Here is a 19,912-nt window from a genome sequence, read left to right on the forward strand (position 1 = left end):
AGGCGCCAGTCTCTCCAACGCCACAGGCCCTGTTTCCGCCCTGGCCCCTGCCTCCTGCGGGCTCCCGTCCATGGCTCCTCCCATTCTTCCCATGAGCACGTTCAGGTCTCCCCATCCTTACAAAACACGTGTTGGCTTCCCACCAGCCTGTACCTGCGTCCTGGGTACCGAGCCCTTGAAGGAAGCTCTGTATTTTCTCTCCACTGGCCTGTTGCTCCCCCTGCATCCACCCACCCTCTCCCTCGGCCATGGACTTGGCTGACCACTCCCTCGTCCTGGAGGCTGGTCCCCTGGCGGGAGCGCTGGCATCCTCCTCGCCTCCTGCCTCCACATGGACACACCAGTTCTCCTGGCCTTCAGCCCTTCCTCCTGTCCGCTCAGCTCTGGGCACGGAACTCACAAACCTCCAGGCTGGGGCTTATGCCCAAGGCCAGCCTGGAACTCCAGCCCTGGCCAGACGGACACTCCCGGATGTCCAAGCCGACCAAACCCGATGTGTGAGGCCAGATGCACCCCCTCCTCGCCTCCCCTGCGCAACCCCCACTCCGGATCTGCCCGATCTCCTGCAATCACTCCCCTCTCCGGGCTCCTCGCTGGAAGCACCTCTCAGACTCCCTGGGTGCCCCCTCGGCCCTAACCCTGCCAGTGTGACCTCCGTGCCATCTCCCTCTCCCGTGACCTCACCCCCCTGCCCTCCTCCTCACTCTGACCTTCACCCCTCCATCCGGAGACGATGCTCCCCACCCCACGTGTCTACGATCCATCTCCGACTGCCACCAGCTCAGTCATCACGTCACCCCCACTGCCCAGCCTGGGGCCCTGGGACAGGAGGAAAACACCCCATCCCGAGAGCTTAGGCAACTGCATGCCCTCACCCCCGCTTCCTCTCGTCCAGGGTGCCCACCCCCCATGTCTTCGCTGACTTCCCCCTCCCCCCAGGAAGCCCACAGCACAGGCCCCAGCCCCTGCACGCCCTCAGTGAGCACACACCACGTGCTCATCTGCGGGCCTTTAACGATGCGGGAAGGACCAGGTCCCCGGCTGGTGCCTGACCACCCTGGTCCGCGGCACAGAGCCTGTCCGCCGAGCCCTCCTGGCGGCACAGAGAACCGCCCACGACAGCCAGGCAGGGCACCCAGAGCGTGGGTTTCCCCAGCTCCCTGGGGCTGAGTGACTTGTCCATCTCCCACTTGTTGCTATTTCTAGCTTTTCCTTCACAACATACTTACTACTTTTAAAGGCCAATGGAGTTCCTGTAGGTAAAGCTGTCTTCCCAAACCTTCAGAGACTCCAAACTGAGAAAGTCCAGCGGCCTCAGCCCAGCACCAGGCCCTCCCCTCCCAAGGCCGGCTGTCTGTCCCCCCAGGGCCCCTGCCCTGCCCTCCAGGCGCTGGAGCAAGCACTTCCTCTCGGCCTGGCCGCCTCTGTCCTCGCTGCACCTCCAGCCTGAAGTGCCCCCTGACCCTCTCCCATGCAGACCTGTCCCCCAGCTCCCCTAAGCCCAGCCCAGCCCTCTGCACCGTCCTGTACCTGCTGTCACCTCCACCTTCCCCTCTCCGACCCTCCGAAGTGCGGCCCTGCCCATCATGGACAGCCCAGCCGGCCTCCTGTCCTGGTTTAGGACCCGCTCCCAGGCTGCCCCCACCTCTCCCGCCCCTGCCCTTCCCCCAACCCAGAGCAAAAGTTTGACTAAAGCTCAGTGTCTCTGCTTTTATAAATCTCTGCGTTTTAATGATGGCTTCAAGGCTGAGGGGAGAGAGGACCATTAAACTCACTGAATAAGTTAATGGGGCAGAGAGAATCTATCTCGGAGCTACCCCAGGCTATTTTCCTCTGGAGCTAAAGCCTGAATAAGCAAAAAGGAAAAATTAAAGCCGGAGCTCGCACCGCCGATAAATAACCCCGTGTAATCTCCCCGCGCCCGGGACTCCGGCTGCGGGACTACAGCACAGGGCCTGGAACACTCGGCACGGAGCTCCCCTGCCCTCCCTCCCAGCCAGGCAGAGCCATGGCGGCTCCCCTCCGGCTGCAGCCCCCTAGACGTCACGGTGAGAAGCTGGGTCCCACAAACCTTAGCACAGGAAACAGGCATCCCCAGAGGAAGACCCCAAGACCCGCCAACCCCCCAACTGTGGAGACCCCTTCCAGACGGCCTCCTGTCCCCTGCTATCAGCTGCCCACACGCCTGGGGCTCCCTTCCCGCTGCACAAATGGACGACCGATCTACAGCCTGGGGTTTCTCCTGCCTGGACAGCGCCGCCTCTTCAGAAATCTCTTCTCCACCCCACCCCCTTCCTCCTCCTCCTCCTCCTCCTCCCCCTGCTCCTCCTCCTCCTCCTTCTCCCCCTCCTTCCCGCCCCCCACAACCCGCTCCTCCTCCCCGGCCTCCCCGCTCCCCTGGGCTCATTTCCCTGCTTCTCCAAGGAGAACCTGGGCCTCCTCCGGACAAACGCGGGCTGTAAGGCAGAGCTCCTGTTGGTAAAGGCTGAGTCCCACTAGACAGGTGTTTACTCTTTAATATTTAAACATGGTAATTAAATCTCTGAATAAACAGATACACTTTAGCAGGTGGCCCTCCTGAGTCAGGGGTGCTTTCTGCCACCACGCACCTCGGGCCCTGGAGCCCGGGCCAGGCCTCCCCCATGGGCCGCGGACACCAGGCCAGGCAGCCTGGACTTCCGGCCGAGGGGTGATGGACACACCCCAGTCCAACCGCCTGTGCCCTCTGGGCCCCAGGGCTCCCTCCCGGCTCCTGTCAACACGCGCTCCCCATCCGCACGTTCATTCATCCGCGTGTTGGCCCAGCACTGACTTAGCCAGACACAGGCTGAGCCTGGAAGACAAGGTCAACAGAACTGACCCCGACCCCCAACCAGACTCGCAGCGAACTCAGGAGGAGGCAGCTGCCGGGCCTGGTCCCTCCCGGCTTCCGGGGCAAAATGAACTCCTTCTGCTCCTCAGAGGTCCTCCTGCTGCCGGCTCCCTTCCTTCTCCCGGAGGAGGGCGGCCGCAGGGCCGGCTCACACTGCCCCCCCTCGTAGCAAGACCAGGAAGTAACCCTGTGAGCCCTAAACTCTCCCCCAGAACCTGAAGGTCGGAAGCTTCCAGAAGCGAACGGTCCGTGGCCCAGCGAGGTCCGGTGCTGACACCCCTACCATCTCGCCAGGAGCCCGGGATGGGGACACAGACCGGAGCCCTGCTTCCCGCTGCCTTGCCGGTCGTCCTCGCAGTAAAAGCTTTTCTTTCCTCAAGCCCGTCCCTGGCACTGGCTCCCATGCATGTGGGGGGAGCCCTGTGCTTGCTGGGAGCAGCAGCCTCTCCCGTGTCTGCCCCCGACGTGGCCAACGCCTGCTCATCCTCGGGGACCTGCTCCGAGGCCCCCCTGGGTGAGCGACTCCCAGGAAGCCCCACCGCCGTGTGCACCCATCACTTCAGATGTCAACTGGATCATCTCCTGCTCAGAAGGAAAGCCTTCCGGCCTCCTAGGTCCTCGGGATTGGAGTCTCACCCCCACCCCCCCCCCCACCCCCCACGGCCTGCAAGGCCTGCTGACCTCTCACCTCGCAACCTCACCACCGCCTTGACACCCCACTCCACCCCCAAACTCTCCCACCGGCCCCTCCTCAGAGGTGCTGTGTTGCTGGAAACCTCTACCTCCACCCACTGAGGCCCGGCCTGAAACTTCATATGTCGCACATCGTGACATCCCCACAGGGAGGAACAGCGCCCCCCGTCTGTGGCTCTGGGGGGCAGGTCCAGGCCGGCTCAGCACAGCCCCGGACTGTGGAGGAATAAGTGGACGCTGGTCTGGGGCCTCCCTGCACCCGTGTTTGAGCACTCCGCGAGCAGGAGGAGCTGAGGATCCGGGCTGCTGTCTGGCATTCGTCTGTCTGTCCGTCCACTGCACACGGGACGCAGCCCTGAGCCCTGATAGGGGCCGCGTGACCAGGGTGGATGGAGAAGTTGGAGAAAGCAGCCCAGCCCAGGCCAGAGAGCACCTGCCAGGGCCCCGCCTGACCCCTGCTGGGAGCACCGCCTGCCCCCTGCCCTGATGTCACGGTGCCAGAGAGAACAGGGGGCCCGGGGACCAGGATGACCTTGGGCTGGGGACACAGAGGTGCCCTGAGAAGCCAGCGCCTGCTTTCCTGCCTGCTCAGCCCGGCCTGGGCAAGACGCAGCGTCATAGTGGAAACCCCGAGGGCTTTGAGTCAGCCAGTCCCAGCTCTGCCACCTCCCACCCGTGACCTTGAGCAAATGGCATGGCCCCTGTGCCTCTCAGCTTCCTCCTCTGGAGACAGTTACAGCAGGACCCGTGTCTGCACAGGAGGCCGGTGCATGGGGCTACCTCACCCAGGTGCCTCCAGACCAGGCCTGGCGTGCCAACGGGTGCAGCCACTTTGGCAAAAGACCTGGCAGTGTTTTGTAAGGTGAGTTAAGAATGCGTCCCACAGCCCACAGGCCGGCCAAGCAGGTGTGCCCCCGGCACCCACAGTTGGAGGCACCAAAGCCTGAACGAAATTAAGCTCTGATGGACTTCCGCGGGCGTCTGCCCCCGGGAAGTCAGAGAAAGACTCCAATTTCAGCCGACGTGCAAATCGTTTCGTCTTCTGATTCTTACGAGCTTAACTGTCTCTCCCCCCGGCCCCACCCCAAATATTCCTCAGCCCAGTGCCTGCGAATGGGCCTGCACTGGAGGCAGGGTCTTCACAGAGTGAGGGGTAGAGTGAAGTCAGTGGGGTCGGCCCTGAGCAACATGACTGGTGACTTTGTAAGCACGGACGGACGAGGACACAGACACGCACCGAGGAACGCCCGCGTGAGGAGGGGCAGGAGGCCACCACCCACAAGCCCAGGGGAGCAGCAGCCAGCCTGGCTCACACCTTGACCTTGGACTTCCGGCCCCCAGAACTGACAGGGACTCACGTCTGCTGTTTAGGCCGCTGTGACTGCGGCTTTTTGTGACGGGAGCCCCTAGCCAACTAACACAATGACTTAACGTGGTTTTTATTTTCTCAATTGCAAATCTGAAGGGTATGATCATCTTTTGATTGCTTAAGGCTAACGTTTCATTTTAGTGGAGAAAAACAAAGGGTTCTATACGAACGCCTTATTTCCCCATCACCTGGCAGGAACGCACAGTTCCACTTTGTCATAAGCTGGGATCTCGCAGAGAAAGAGAGGGAACAGACGCAGATAAAGGCCGGTGCTCCTTCCTGATGGCCGCCCCCCCTCCCCGGGGCGACCATGAAATTGCTTTGTTATCCAGACCATGATTTTATCTTATTACTATATATCTGTGTCCATAAACAATGCATTATATTTGTCACTGTGTTTTTTAAACTACACATATAATATGTCATCCTGAAACTTGCTTTTCCGTTATCAGCACCATGTTTTCAAAATACAGCCGTGTTACTACACAGACTAGTTACACCGTAACTGCCGCACACCCTCCTACCGACCCACCCGGTTCCGTCCCTTCCTCTCCCGGGGGTGTGAGCTCGTCCCAGTCGCTTGTGCACATTGCAAAAGGCATGGGGCTGTGGGCGCTGCAGCCGGCCTGGGTCTGAGCCCAAACCGTGCCCTTCGCACCGTGGCCTGGGGCAAGCCCTTTCGTCGTTTGGACTCAATTTCCTGTCTGTGAAGTTAGAGCCGCCCGTCCTGGCCTATGTCCCGATTAGATGAGACGCTACATAAACTCCCTGGACCATATTAAGTGCTCAGTGAACAGCAGCGCCGTCACTCTGTGCTCCGGAGACTGGGAAGCTAGAACAGTCGTGACACGTGGGCCTCAGAGGTGGGGCTGGGGTGACAGGGAGGGCCCCGGTGAGCAGAGAGAAGGCCAGGGGGTGGAAGCCCGGCCGGTGTGGCTCAGTGGCTGAGCATCCACCTATGAACCAGGAGGTCAGGGTTCCATTCCCGGTCAGGGCACACGCCCAGGTTGTGAACTCGATTCAGTAGGGGGCGTGCAGGAGGCAGCCAATCCATGATTCTCACTCATCATTGAGGTTTCTATCCCTCCCTCTCCCTTCCTCTCTGAAATCAATGAAACTTTAAAAAGTAATTAATAATAAGAAGACTAAGGGTGGAAAATACCTGGGAAAGTGTCCGTCTGGCTGGGGCAGAGGATTCCCGTGGGGGATGCAGGGCGGCAAGGCTCCAGAGAGAGGCCCACAGCCCGTCAGGGCAGGGACCAGCCTGAAGCTAAGGATATGGTGCCACACACAGCAGGTGGGCGGAACTCCAGAAGCTCTCCCTGGACTGGGGCGCTGACTGCCAGGGACGCGGGTGAGGACAGCCACCGGGAGGGCGCAGGAGGGAGCCCCAAGAGCAGAGACCCCTGATCAGAATCCAGGCCGCAGCAGCCCCGAGCCAGTGACGGGCAGAGGAGGGCAGGCAGCCCAGCAAGCCCCTGGGATGGGCCACGGCCTGCCCAGGACTGGGGAGGGGGAGGAGGGGGAGGCGGACGCAAGAGGGTGACCAGTCACTTCCGGGGGGACAGGAAAGGACCTGGGACCAGAGTCAGGGAGGGAGGAGGCCACAATTCCCCCACGCGGCTCCCCAGGCCAGGGCATGGCTCTAGGGCGCTGTCCCTGCCAGGCCCAGCAGGCCCACAGCTGGCGGGCGGTCAGGGGCCTGGGCCTGGCCTGCAGCACCCTGTGGAGCCAGTCACCTGGGCATGAGCCTGTCCCCGGCTCCTCTACCCCCACATCACCTCTGGGGGAACTTTCTCCCAGGAACTGGGGGGTGGGGGCTGTGGGGAGCTGGCTGCCCCTCAGCATACCTGGCCTGCCCCTCCTCCCCGGCCAGGAGGTAGACTCCCACAAGCAGGGACCAGGTGCCAAGAGAAAGGGGCTGGCCTTAGACGTCCCAGAAGTCGAGGGAGAGTTCGTTAGACCTCATCTGTCTGGCTCCCGACGCTCTCCCACCTCCCCCAGACGGGGCCAGCCCCTCGCAGGCTCCCAATAAACACGCCGAGTCCACGCAGAGGCAGAGACGTGACGAGCGCCCCGGGAACACGCTGCTCCTGGCTCGCCGCCCTCCGGCTGCCGGGGCTCCCCTTCCATCAGGGCCTGCCCCCCAGCTTCATGTCCATCAGAAAGGGGCGGAGGGCTTCCCCTCCAATGCTAGGGGGCCTCCGGTGGGCACGGCCAGGCCAATGGGTCAGCCTCTGGCCGGGGCCACCCCCCTGAGAGCAACTCCTCCGTAGTGACTGGGAGGCGGACTGGGGACCGGTACATGCAGACTTTCTGAGTCTCCATATAGAAAAACTGTGCCCTCTCCCCTTCCAGGAAGCCATGTTTCCATATGTAAATACATTTCTCTTTAAACCTCACACTGGATACATTTTCTAAAATCCTGCCCCTGCGCCTTGCGGGCGTGGCTCAGTGGCTGAGCATCGACCTAGGAACCAGGAGGTCAGGGTTCGATTCCTGGTCAGAGCTCATGCCCGGGTTGTGGGCTTGATCCCCAGTAGGGGGCGTGCAGGAGGCAGCCGATCCATGATTCTCTCTCATCACGGATGTTTCTCTCTCTTTCCCTCTCCCTTCCTCTCTGAAATAAATTTTTTTTAAAGCTTCCATTAGAAGAAGTTACAAAATAAGTAAAATAAACCCTGCCCTGCTTCTCTGAGGCAGCCCCAGCGCAGGTCCTGTGTGCAGTGGCGCCGCCCGGCCTGCCTGTGAGCCCAGGAGGGAGGCCCTGCCTCTCCCTCTCTCAGCTGGTGTCCCAGGACCCAGGGCGGTGCCAGCACATGGCCGGCGCCCCGGGCGAGGGTGAGAGGCCTCGCTGCCCTTCTCCAGGCCCAGCCAGTGCCTCTGCTCATCCTGCCCAATCCTCCAGCTGCTGGGATGGGCCTTGCCAGGCAGGGAGGCCGGCGGCCAGACACCTGGCACCCACAGCCCAGGTCCAGATGCGGCTCAGCAGCCACCGTGGGCTGAACACGCTGCTCGCCAGGCCCCGCTAGCTGTCTGCTCCGCACTTGGAAGACAGTCCTTTGCAAAATGAGACACGGGGGCCTCCCCTCCAGCACCTGCCCCAGGAACGGGAGCCAGACGTCCCCAAAGGACAGCAGGGAGAGCTCCGGCCACAGGCTCCCTGCCCTGGAAGTCAGGCATGCTTCCACCCGCCCCTTCCGGCCAGGGGCTGAGGGCCCTGCCACCCCTACACTGCCCCCCCTCGCAGCCCCTCAGGGAATACACTATACCCTCCCTGCGCCCTGCCCTCCCAGTCCACATGCTATTTCCCACATGGCGTCTTGGCGCCACATTGGTTAGGATGACTACCACTCAAGGGTGGCAGGGCCTCGGAAACCCAGTCTGGAGCAAGGCTGGCCCTGATACCGGCCTGGGCCTGAGCCTAAGCCAGCGCATCTGCCCAGACTCCCGGTCTCAGGTGGTTAACGAAGATGCTGCATGAGATGGGGAGCCAGAGACACCCCAACTGCAGCCTCAGGGCCACACCTCCACCGAGGGGGGCCCCCCTCTTCTCTGGGCTGCAGCTTCTGTGCAAGGAAGGCCAGAAGCTCTGCAGGCAGGTCTCACTATCCCCACTTCCCACGGATCCCCACACGCAACAAGCACATTGAGCGAAGGCTGTGAAGCGAAGTTGGGCACTCGGGTCCCAGCTGGAGGAGCCCTCCCAGTCAGCCAGCCAACCAGCCCATTTCCCAGATGAACACACTGAGGTTCAGAGGCCTGGAGCCTCTTGGCTGAGGCCCAGCTGAGAGATGAGGGACCGAAGTCCCTCGCAAAGAGCAGCATCCCAGGATGCACCACGGGTCTGGCTGTTGGAGGCGGGATAGGGTGGCTTTGGTAAAGTCAGTCGCTTGCATGTGTGTGTTCTGCAGTTACGACCTCAGCCATTGGTCCAGGCAACAAACATCCCAGCGGCCACCATCAATCACACTAAGCCCTCAGGGACTCATCTCTAGCCACTAGCATCTGAAGGAAAGAGGAATTTGATTGACAGAGCCTCTGAAGCCAATATCCCCTGACAGATTGAGTGTCATGTGCCCCAACAATACCCAACAAAGCCCGCCACCCCGCCACCAGGTCTGCATGCACTGCTGTTCTCCATTCTGGCCACTGGGGGTCACTGCTGCCCCCAACGAACCAGAACCATAGAGTGTTTACTGGGGAGGGAAGTGAGCCCATTGGGCCAAGGGGATCCCACAAATATCTCCTGTGCTCTGCCCTAACTTCTTCCAGAAGGAAACAGATGGTCAACCATGGAGTATCCATCACCTTCCGGACTTTCCACTCATCATGTCATTCAATCCCTGCAGCAGCATCTCCCAATAACAGCATGCTTTTCGGGTGAAGAAAGTGAGACTAGAGAAACCAAGCAACTGACTCAACGTTCAGAAAAACCAGCAAGGAGCAGGGCAAGGATTGGAACCCAAGTTTGATGCCAAATCCCATGGCTTTTTGCTGCGATGTAGCCTCCCTTGAGATAGTAGACTCCGTGCTATGGCTCTGGTGAAATCTGGTGAAATCAGGTTGGCTTGCGATGGCCTTCAGAGAGGCTGGCGTCTGGGAAGAAACCACCTGCTGCTCAATCAAAGGCCCAATCTCAATGGGACAGGCCACACAGCACCTCCCTCCCTGCAGAAGGCATGGTCTAGTGCCCTCTTGTGGCTGAATATGGAACTGCAACGAATGGGCATGGGAGGTTTAGGGGAGGGTGGATGAGACTTAGAGGTGAGCTCTTCCCACTGGATTCCCAGACTCTCTGTCCCGGGGCTGGTCCTGCAGCCCCATCTGTAGCTGCTAGGCTTGGTCAGTCACAGCACCAGAAGGGAATCAGCTAGTGAAGGGTGACCAGGGTGACAGCAGTAGAACCACGTGGACAACATCTGTAAGGGGTGGGTGCTACCGAGTTATCCTGCACCGAGATGCCCGGCATCCACACCCCCGGGGCAGACGGTGGGGAAGGTGGGCAGCAGGCGGATCTGCCTGGGACACTCTGCCACTTCGGACCCAATGAGTCCATCAGTGGGAGCCATAGCTATCTCCCTGTTCTTCCAGCTGATATGTGTCTTTGCTCCTTTGCCGCCTCTTTCAAATACACACCATCTCGGTCCTTCTGCTGGTCCCCTAAGCTCTGGCTCAGGTGCTGGCTCTCTTGGCATAACTGCCCCTAATCCAGTCTTCAAGGACCCAGAAATGGCGCCGCCATCGCCTCTGAGAGACGCCCGCCATGGCCCTTGCCACTCTGGCCTCCGTGCACCCACCAGGCCAGGCACCTCCCCGTCTCACTGAACTCTGGGAGGACGGACGTAGCCCGCCTGACTCTTCAGATGAAGAAACCGAGGCTCAGAGAAGCTAAGTCTCTTGCTTAAGCTCACACGGGGCGGAGCCAGGATTTAAACCGAAGGCCGTTTGGCCAAAGAAACCACTGTTATTACCACGACACCGAGCGCGTGCATTCTCCTCAAAACCTCACAATAAGCCTGTATGATTCTTTCTCCATTTCTCAGGTGAGAAAGCTGTCCCCAGAAAAGCAGCCAGTGCAGCTTCCCAGCGCGTTAGGAGGACAACTGTGATCTCGAGTTTTATGTAGCAACTGCCAACAGGCAAGGTCATACACACAAATGACCTCAGGCCCAGCAGGAGGGAAAAGTCAGCTGGGTCCCTGCGGTTTAGGGTGCCTGTCACCGCCCTCAAAAAAGCTGCTCAGTGGAGGAGGAGGCAAGAGAAGGGCCTGGGTCGCCCCTCAAGACAGAATTGAGGGCCCTGCCCTCTAAGCTCAACCCCACACAAAGGCAGCAGGCCCCGCCTCCGAGGCTGATAACAGCGCTAGTGGCACTACTGGGCTCATCCGGGAACCACTAGGGCACGGACCAAGTCAACACCTGGAAGTGACTGGGAAGAGCCGCGGGACCCGCAGAGGAAGCAGGCGTGCGTAAGCGGCCAGGCCGGACCGCGAGCTGGCTTGCAGGCACTGTCATGCCCGTCACGGCATCTCTGGGAGCAGACATGGGGCCTGGGGAGGTTAGGAGACAGCACTGTGCTCTCAGGTCTGGGAAACACCAGGACCTGGTGTTTACCGAACAGCTACTCGGTCCAGTCATTCCCACTTGGCATAGGGGACAGGGGACAGGAGCGGTGAGAGACGCCCCCCCCCCCCCGCCCCCGGGCCAGGATTATAGAGCCCACTTCTTCCAGGACACTGACCCCACAGTGCAACCCTTGGTCCACGTCTCTGAGTCCCCATCAGGACGGGTCCTCCTGGGCGGGAACTGTGGCTCAGTCAGCCCACTCCATTACCCACGGCCACATCCTGATCCCTCCCGCGCTGCGGAGACAGGAGGTGGGCAGAGAGCGCTCCAGGCCGCCTCCTAGGAGGCTCACGTCTGGGAGACTCACACCCTGGGCTGCAGACGCTGAGGCAGGGCCCGCCGGGGAGCTGGGGAGCGCTGACCCTCTGCTCAGCTGGGCCCAGGAGAGGCTCTGAAAGCCGGGCCACCTGCACACACCTCACCAGGCTGGTGTGACACCCCGCTCCAGCTGGCCAGCCAGCCGCTCTCGTGCGCAGCGCTGCCCTCTGGTGGCCGCCGGGGGTCTGGACCGCCTTGGCAGGCAAGAAGCCGAAGGCTTAGGGCTTGTTTACAAGACCTCAGAGGTGATGCGCGCCCAGCAGACGCACTTGTGCGCGCACGCGGCGGCGGTTTACACTGGAGGCAGCGGATTAGCGCTGCGAGACTACGCTCACTTTCCTCTTTCTCGCTCTTAGCAGGAGGCGGAGCGCTCCTTTCCCGCCGTGGGAGAACCCAAATCCCTCAGCGCTGGAGCAGAGGCGGGGTGGGGGGGAGACCCACGCCCCCTGGGGAGCCAGGCCCAGTGCCCGTCTGCCTCCTGCCAGAACTCCCCCCACCTCTCCTGGGCCGCGGGTCTCCCCTCCATAAAATTGGGTTTGGCTCCAATTGTTTCTGAGCCCCTTTCCAAACCTGATGATTTCTGCTTCAATGCCTTGACTCTCTTCCTCACTCAGAAACACTCCCAGGCGTCTAGCAATGGACACAACCGACATGGGCCCAGGCGCATGTCACCTCACTGATCTGAGAGTGCCCTGCGCCATTCAGACCCCCCCCCCGCAGAAGGGGAAACTGAGGCCAGGGAGGTTCACTGAGGCCCACTCACCCCGCAAGCAGCACCCAAAATGGGGTGAGCCCACTAGTGCCTGCCCCGTTTGCTGGGTCCTTGGGCTCTCTCCACGGGGACAGCTCACTCCCATGATGAGAGCTGGCGGCTTCCATGAGCAAGGGGGCAGGGGAGGGGAAGAGATGGGGCCAAGGGGAGGAAAAGCTGCTCAGTGGAGGAGGAGGCAAGAGAAGGGCCTGGAGAATTACCATTGGCCCTTCAGCACTTCACACACCCTCCTGCTCTGCACCGGAGGCAGCCCAGAACCCCAAACTCTACCTGGAGAAGCCACCCAGCCCCCCGCTCTCCCGTCCACCTCTCCATGCCGCTGACCGCGCCTCGGCCCCGCGTGGAGCTGGCCGGGACCCAGCGCCAGCTTCCTGTGTCCCCGCCAGCCTCCACGGGCACCTGGTCTCCTGGGGGCCTGCCCTGCCCTCCAAGGCCAGGATGCCACGGGTTGGTCACGGAGGCCTGGGAAGAGGCTTGGCCGAGACAGGCCTTGGGGGAGGCGACTGTCGGGAACAGGCCAGGAGGAGAGCCCAGAGCCTCCCCCACGGCCAGGAGCCCGGCTGGGACTGCTGGCCAGCTTGGCTTGGCCAACACCTTACCCATCATTATCGCGTCTGCCTCCCCTCCAACCCCAGCCAGGCAGCTCTCACCTAGGGGACTGAACGTCACTCACTGGCCCTTCATGCACCCCCTTTAAATTTACTAAGACAGCACGGCGGTCGTGTATCTGTGAATGTGCGTGTCTGTGTGTACACCACTATACATGACTATGCACAAGGCGATACAGCTTCACGTTAAACGTCAGACTGCTCTGCCATTCACCGGCTGCATGAAATAAGGCAAACTCTATCTCTGGACTCGGTGTCCCTGTCTGTAAAATGGGGCTAATAACAGTGTCTCTCATAGGGTTGGTGTGATGCCATAACGAGGCATGACCGCTAAAGCGCCTGGAACGGTGTCTGGAACAGAGCAAGTGCTCACAGAGGCAGGTTATTACCAGTGACCGTGCGCTGCCGGCTTCCTCTTTGCGGCATGACACACGCCCGACCTTCAGGGCTCTGCTGGGAGGTGGCTGTGACCGCCCTCACCTTACAGGTCAGGACCGGGGTCCCCAGGAGGAAGGGGTGTGTACAGCTGGGGAGGAGTTGCTGGGGAAACCGCTGTCGGTCTGGGGAAGGAATCCTGAGTCTCCCACCACCCAGCCCCCAGGAAACTTTGGACCGGACGACCCAGGTGGGGACAGCGTGGGGTGGGGAGTAGAGGGGCGGCTGGAGAGGGAGGGCGGCGCCCGGCCCGCAGGCTCCAGCCGCGATGTGAGCAGCGCTCTGCGGAGGCTCGCCCAGTGGATTTGTAATTGGCGTGGGCTGCCAGCGCGCATAGTTGCTGCCTCTGGGGACCCTGGATTTGGAAACATCGCCCCAGAGGGAGACACAGTTGTGGGCGAGGCACTGGCTTTGACAGAGAGCCCAGAACGGGCACCAGAGCAGAGTAGGAGAGGGCAGCGCCCACCCCTGGGAAACAAGGTCTTCTAGCTCGGAGGGGGGGGGGGGGGGGGGCCAGAAAAGCCCCGCCCCTCTCTGGGCCTCTCCTGGGACACGGAACTGCAGCAGTCCCTCCAGCTCTGCATCCTGGCGAGCCCCGCATTCGGGGTAGGTAGGCAGAAATGTGGGGACCCCTGGGGCTTCTCATGCCTCCACTGGGCACCCCCCTTCCACTCTGGCCCCACCGAAGCCCTCGCTCTTGCTGACCAATCACGGACGAGGGGCCACCCACCTGCCCGGGCCCTGACATCCATGGGTACCAGGGTGGAGGTGGGGAAGGCTCAGGGGGTGACGACCTGCCCCGATGGCTCACTGGCCACCACCTCCACTCCGGCCACGCCTGACCCCCTGCCAGCCGCTGCGCCGGCTCACTGGCCACCACCTCACCTCCGGCCACGCCTGACCCCGCCAGCCGCTGCGCCGGCTCACTGGCCACCACACCTCCGGCCACGCCTGACCCCCTGCCAGCCGCTGCGCCGGCTCACTGGCCACCACCTCACCTCCGGCCACGCCTGACCCCCTGCCAGCCGCTGCGCCGGCTCACTGGCCACCACCTCCACTCCGGCCACGCCTGACCCCCTGCCAGCCGCTGCGCCGGCTCACTGGCCACCTCACCTCCGGCCACGCCTGACCCCGCCAGCCGCTGCGCCGTCCCCACAGCCCTCGCAGGGGCTCTTCCCAGAAGGCTGCCTGGGGAGAAAGGACTTCCGGGGACAGCATCTGCCTTCCTCCCGAGCAGCAGGGGTCCTGCCAGAGGGGGTGGAGGGGGCGGACCAGAGAAGCCCTAAGAGAGAAGGAGCCTAACCCTTCTCGGTCTTTCCGTTGGTGGCCACGCAACTCCAGCACCGGGACTCCGATGCTGGGCTTTGTTCTGTTTGGTGTCAGTACCATGGGGCTGCTAATCCTGCCTACGGACGTCCAGCAGCTGTCGCAAGTCAACTCAAGGACCGTAAGCTGGGAAGCATGGTAGGCATGAACGCTGGGTGGGCACGGGGATGACGAATCGGCTACGCAGGGGCCAAACGCAGGGTCCTGAGCAGATGGGCAGACCGGCTGCGAGAAGTGGCCTGGCCCCCGGGGACTAGGGCCTCAGGAACCGATTGGGAGCAGAGATCCACTGTGCCACCAGCCTGAGCCCCCTCACATCACCTGCTCCCCCTCCCAACTCATCAACCCCCTGGAAACAGCCAGGGGGAGCCAGGGGGAGCCAGGGGGAGCCAGGGCCTCCGGGCTGGCCTCTCCCATCGCCACCCATCTCCCTCTCAAGCTCAGACCTTCCCAGCACACAGCGGCACCAAGCTCTTTGATTACGTATTCCTCGGCAATGAAACATTTATCTCGCAACCCCAAAGCACTCATATTTATTAAATCATGGCGTGTGTATCTGCAGTCCATACGTTAAATATTGAACATCCCTTCTCCTAGGCAGGGATGATGTGAAAGAGAAGTTCTGGCACTTTCTTCTCACGCCCAGCCACTGGCTGAGGCTCTGCAGACACCCAGCCCTGGGCTCAGGGGGAATGGGGAGCCGGGAAGCTGGGGTCCATGAACGTCCCGGCTCAGAAGGGCGAGTCGTCTCCTGGGGCTCACACAGGTTAGTGAGTGGAGCCAGGGGTGCTGTGTCCCAGCTCTTCCCCGAACCCTACTCTGCCACCCCCACTGGAGGCCCGAGGGGTCCCGGAACAAGCCATTCCACGGAGCACAGGCAGCGGGAGATGCCACAGCACCGGCAGGGGCCATCGCGGGAGGGCCACACACGCCCCACGAGCCAGCGGGCTGGGGCCGGCCCATCCCTACAGGCAGGGCAGGCGGAGCATGTGCCAGGGGATGGCACCAGGCCCCTCCCTTCTTCACAGCCACTCAGGCGGCGGGAGGGCAGCAGGCGCCTGGCAGGGCCCTGAGCGCCTCCGGGCTCACAGCACTCAGCCTCAGGTCAGGCGGGTGGTTCTGCCCGGGGCTGTCACGTGCTCGGGGCCCCTGGTGCTGCTGGGCTGAGCCCTCGGCCCTCAGGAGACTGACCCTGGCTTTCAGGGGCGAAGACTCTGGCTCCAGGGAGACCTCTCCAAGGGAGGCCTGGGGCCCACCCAATCGGGCCTCCAGGCAACATCCCAGGGCCTCCGGGGCCCACGCTCCCCAACTTCCATCCTGAAGTCCCTCTTTCCCCGGGCGGTATCCCCGCCCCCTTCCTAAGCTCTCCTCAAAGGCCCCCCAACCCCACCTCAGCCTCCCTCCCTCAGGCCTGCCCCCAATCCTGGGGCTCCTGACCAAGGCCCCACAATGTGGTCTGCGTCCCAGCTCTCAGTGGTAACCGTCAAGGCTGGCTGTGCCCTAGGTCCCAGGAGAGGCTGAGGGTCCAGGCGCCTGTGCTCCGAAGGACCCTCCACCCAACCAGGGGACGGTCCGCGGAGAGGGCGGCCAACACCAGGGACGCTGCAGTAGCTGGGGGGAGGCCCGCGGGTGACCACTAGCACCAGCCAAGAGCCCGGAAGCCAACCCTAAGAACACCCAGGCCAGCGGCGCCATCTTCTCCCCCATCTCCCTTCTAGCGGTCTAACGGTGCGCCATTCCCACCCAGCTCCCGGCAGGCCAGCCCAGGAGAGGGCCCAGACAGCCACCTCCAGCCACCACCCTCCTGCCTTTGTGACGTCAGGGCCTGGCTGGGCGCGGCTGCGCGTGGACCCTTCTAGTAAGGTCACCGTGTCAGCGCTCCCCTGGCACAGGGACCGGCCTCCTCAACACCCAGAGGCCAGAAGGGAGGGCGCTGGAGCCGCTGGGCTCTGGGAGGGGCGGAGGTGCGACCCACACTCTGCCCTGATGCCTGGCAGCTGATTTCCTTCTGATACTCATGGGGGGGGGGGCTCCCCATCAGAGGAGCCTCCAATGGGTACACAGGAGCCACACCACACCCCCCGAGAGGAGGGACCACAGCCCCAAGATCAGGAGGATGGAGCATGGAGGGCACAGCATGGAGGGCACCCCCTGTGACACCCAGAGCTCAGGCGGATGGAAGGCTGGGAGACCCCTGGTTCTTCATCTCTGGCAGCACCAGGCTCCTCTCCAGCAAGGCCCCTTCCCTGCCCAGAGGGCTCGCTCTGCCCTAATCCCCTCCTTCCCGCTGCTCCCCAGGGCAGTTCCACAGAGTGGGGTGCCAGGCTCTAGAGCTGGGCAGACAGAGGGCTGAGCCTGGCTCCCCACGGGGCTGGGTGCCCCAGGGAAAGTCACTGGGCCGCCCTGAGCCTCACTCCCCCGGTGGTGGAGCAGGGATGGGGACATCGGCTTCCCAGGGTCTGCATGCTCCCCTCCCTCTCCGCCTCCTCCGCCTCCGGGCCTGAAGGCAGGGCCCTTCCCCAGCTTCAGTCAATACCAGCCATAGACATAACAGGGCACTGGGGAGGAGAGGGCTGGGGCAGGGGCCTCCGACCCACGACCTCTGACCCACCCCCCCCACCCGCCAGTCTTCGGAGCGCCTATGAGAACCCAGCTCCCTGGCTCTTAGGTGCCGGGTGGGTTTCGGGAAAGGAGTCCTGACTGACTGTCAGAGTCCTAGCCCCGAAACAAGGATGGGGACACAGACAGAGGGGCCTCCAATCCACTCCCGCCCCGTCCCCCAGATGCCCTCTGGGGTCCTCCTGTGGCGAAGGGGATGAGAGGCTGCCATCACCAGCCTTCCCAGCATCCCCATCTCGGACCCTCTGCCTAGAAAGACCGCGTGAACTCTCCCCAGCGAACTGCGCCCCCAGCCTCATCTTCAGAGCAGCGACAGCTCTATGTGGCTCTCAGGCTCCTACGCGACGGTGGCCGCCCACTGACTTCCCACAGACACACAGGGCCGTGGAGCAGGGAACCAGCCGCATGAGCTCCCGGGCTCCCAGGAAACCGCCCCTGGGCCCCTGCAGCCCCCTGGAAATCCCTAGTTCAGCCCGAGCCCTGGGACCCATTCCCAAGCTCCCCCAGCTCCACTCACACAGCCCTGAGCGCACGTCCAACTCGGAGTCCCAACCAAATCGCTCAGACCCTCCTGCCTCCCTGGGAAGCTGAGTGCCTGGCCTGCAGGACGGGAGAGGACAGTTGGGTCCGGTCTGTTTTTCCTGCCCCCCCCCCCCCTGCTGTTTATCATGTCCTCTCCAGCCAGCCCGGGCACTGAAGGTGGTGAGGGGCTGAACGGCTCAGCCAAGATATGGGTCAGGCTTGTCTCCTGGGCTGTACACTCCCCTCGAATTGCTGGCTGTGAGAACGCCAGCAGAGACTCCATTAGCCGAGAGGGCTGGCGGGCTTGGGAGCGCGAGGGCTGCAATTCCTCCTGGCTTTGCAGCCCCATCACGCTGGGGCTCAGGCACAGGGAGGGCTGGCGCCAGGGAGAGCAGCGCCAATGGCAGATTCGTCACCCCCCCCCCAGTCCCCCAAACGCCTTCTCAGACTCCAGTGCGAACCCTTCCCAGCATCCCACCCACTTCACCAGTCCCCAAGGGGTGGGACCTTGGGAGGAGACAGGCCGGAGCTCCCTCCTGAACCATCCGAGGGCCATCCCCACCCTTCTCTGGTGGCCAGAAGGGAGGGGGTCACCTGGCCGAGGTCAGGGGAAGAAAAGATGGGCAGGCTCCCTGAACCCCAAGTTCCTTCTCCTTGCCCAGGCTTCCCGCCCCTTCCCCGCCAAGGAAAAATAACCCGAAAAGAACAGGCCACCGCAGGTCTCCCTTATGGGGGGCAGAACCACGCAAACGCAGGTCAGAGTTCAATTTTCCAAATAAACACATCTGCACGATCATATCAGAACCGCCGGCTGCAAAACAAGCAAGCCCTCGCTTGCCTTCACCATCCTCACTCCCAGTCCCGAGCTGTTCTCCAAGCCCAACAGGGCGAGCTGTGGGCACCCAGATGCAGAGGAGGGGGAGCGGGGAGGGGTCTGGGAATGCCCAAAACGGGGTTGGGGAGGACAGGCAGAAGGCAGGCAAGGGTGGGCGTCCATGACGGCCTGGCCCTGTCCAAAGTCTCCCCCCACCCCCCAGCAGCCAGCTCTCAACTTGTTTACTTGTCAGCGTGTTTTGCTCTTTCCAAAAGGAAACAGTTAAACCTCTTGGCCGGATGGCCGGCAGGCAGCCCCTGTCACCTCCCCTCAGGCTCAGCGCCGCTGTCCCTGCCACCACCGCCACGGCTGCCAGGGACTGGAACCTCCTCTACTTTATTCTACTTGAGCGTGGCCAAACTGTTGCTATTTAGTGGGGGGAAAGAACCCGACTGGCACCCTGGAAACCAGCCGCAGCGGGTGGGAGCGGGGGCGGGCTGCCCCCCCCCATCCTCCCTGGCGGGGGTCTTCTCCCGGGAGGCGCACAGGCACCACGGACCAGCCTGGACAGGGCCAGTCACCTGCATACGCAGCCCGGCGCATCTCCGAGCCAGAGCGAGCCTGAAGCGCGCTGGGGGCGAGCGCAGGGCCGGCCCAGCCTTGGGCGGCCGAGCTTCGGAGCGAGAGGGAGCCGCGGGCGGCAGGGGAGGCGGCCGGGAGCGGCGCCTGACTTACATGGAAGTGATGTTCCTGGAGATGTCCGTGATGTTGATGCTGGCGTTCCCGGTGCTGTTCCCCGAATCCTGCCCTTCCAGGAGGGGGAAGAGGTTCCCATCGTCCGGCCGCCGGCAATTGATCTCCGTCTTGCTGCAGACACAATTCGCCGGGCACGCCAGCACGGAGCCCACATAGTCCAGCCAGACGCTGCCCAGCAAGAAAATCCGCCAGAAACTACACTTGGCTGGGCAAAGAGAGACATCCATCTCCGATCGCTGCTTCTAAAAGAGAGGAGGAGGAGAGGAGAGGGGGTTGGGGTGGGGGCAGTGGGGAGAGCTGGGTGGGGGGGTAGGAAACAAAGACGGCGAGGGAGGGGGGAGGGGAGGGGGCCTCTGCCTTTGAAACGCCGTGCGATCAGATGCAAAATCCTTCAGCGTCTGAAACCATCGCGCCGCCGCCGCCGCCGCTGCGCTGCCGCCGCTGCTACTGCCGCCGCCGCCGGGTGGGAGCCGCGGGGAGCGCCTAGTGGCTCGGTCTGCCTGGCATGGTGGCCGGCTGGGCGCTCGCGGCTCTCCGGGTCCGGGGGCTCGGGAAGCGAGCCGCGCTCGCCGACTCCGAGACTTTGCAGGGTTGCAACAGACGGTGAGGAGGCAAAAAAAAAAAAAAAAAAAAAAAGGAAACGGAAAAAAAATGGTGCTAAAGTCACCAAGTCCCACCTA

At 62.6% G+C, this 19,912-nt stretch overlaps 1 protein-coding gene across 3 annotated transcripts in view; it reads right to left on the minus strand.

Annotated features, from left to right (window-relative positions):
* The window catches only part of NTRK3 (neurotrophic receptor tyrosine kinase 3), a 213,996-nt gene extending 194,531 nt beyond the window's left edge, over nucleotides 1-19,465 (minus strand). For all 3 annotated transcript variants that reach the window (XM_036355835.1, XM_036355837.1, XM_036355836.1), the window contains exon 1: nucleotides 19,212-19,465. In XM_036355835.1, the coding sequence (XP_036211728.1) occupies nucleotides 19,212-19,459 (248 nt within the window). In that variant the 5' untranslated portion in view covers nucleotides 19,460-19,465. The remainder of the gene's footprint in view (nucleotides 1-19,211) is intronic.
* Nucleotides 19,466-19,912: the final 447 nt, after the last annotated feature.

The sequence above is a fragment of the Myotis myotis genome, unplaced genomic scaffold (assembly GCF_014108235.1).
Source record: "Myotis myotis isolate mMyoMyo1 unplaced genomic scaffold, mMyoMyo1.p scaffold_m19_p_23, whole genome shotgun sequence".
NCBI classification, from domain to species: Eukaryota; Metazoa; Chordata; class Mammalia; order Chiroptera; family Vespertilionidae; genus Myotis; species Myotis myotis.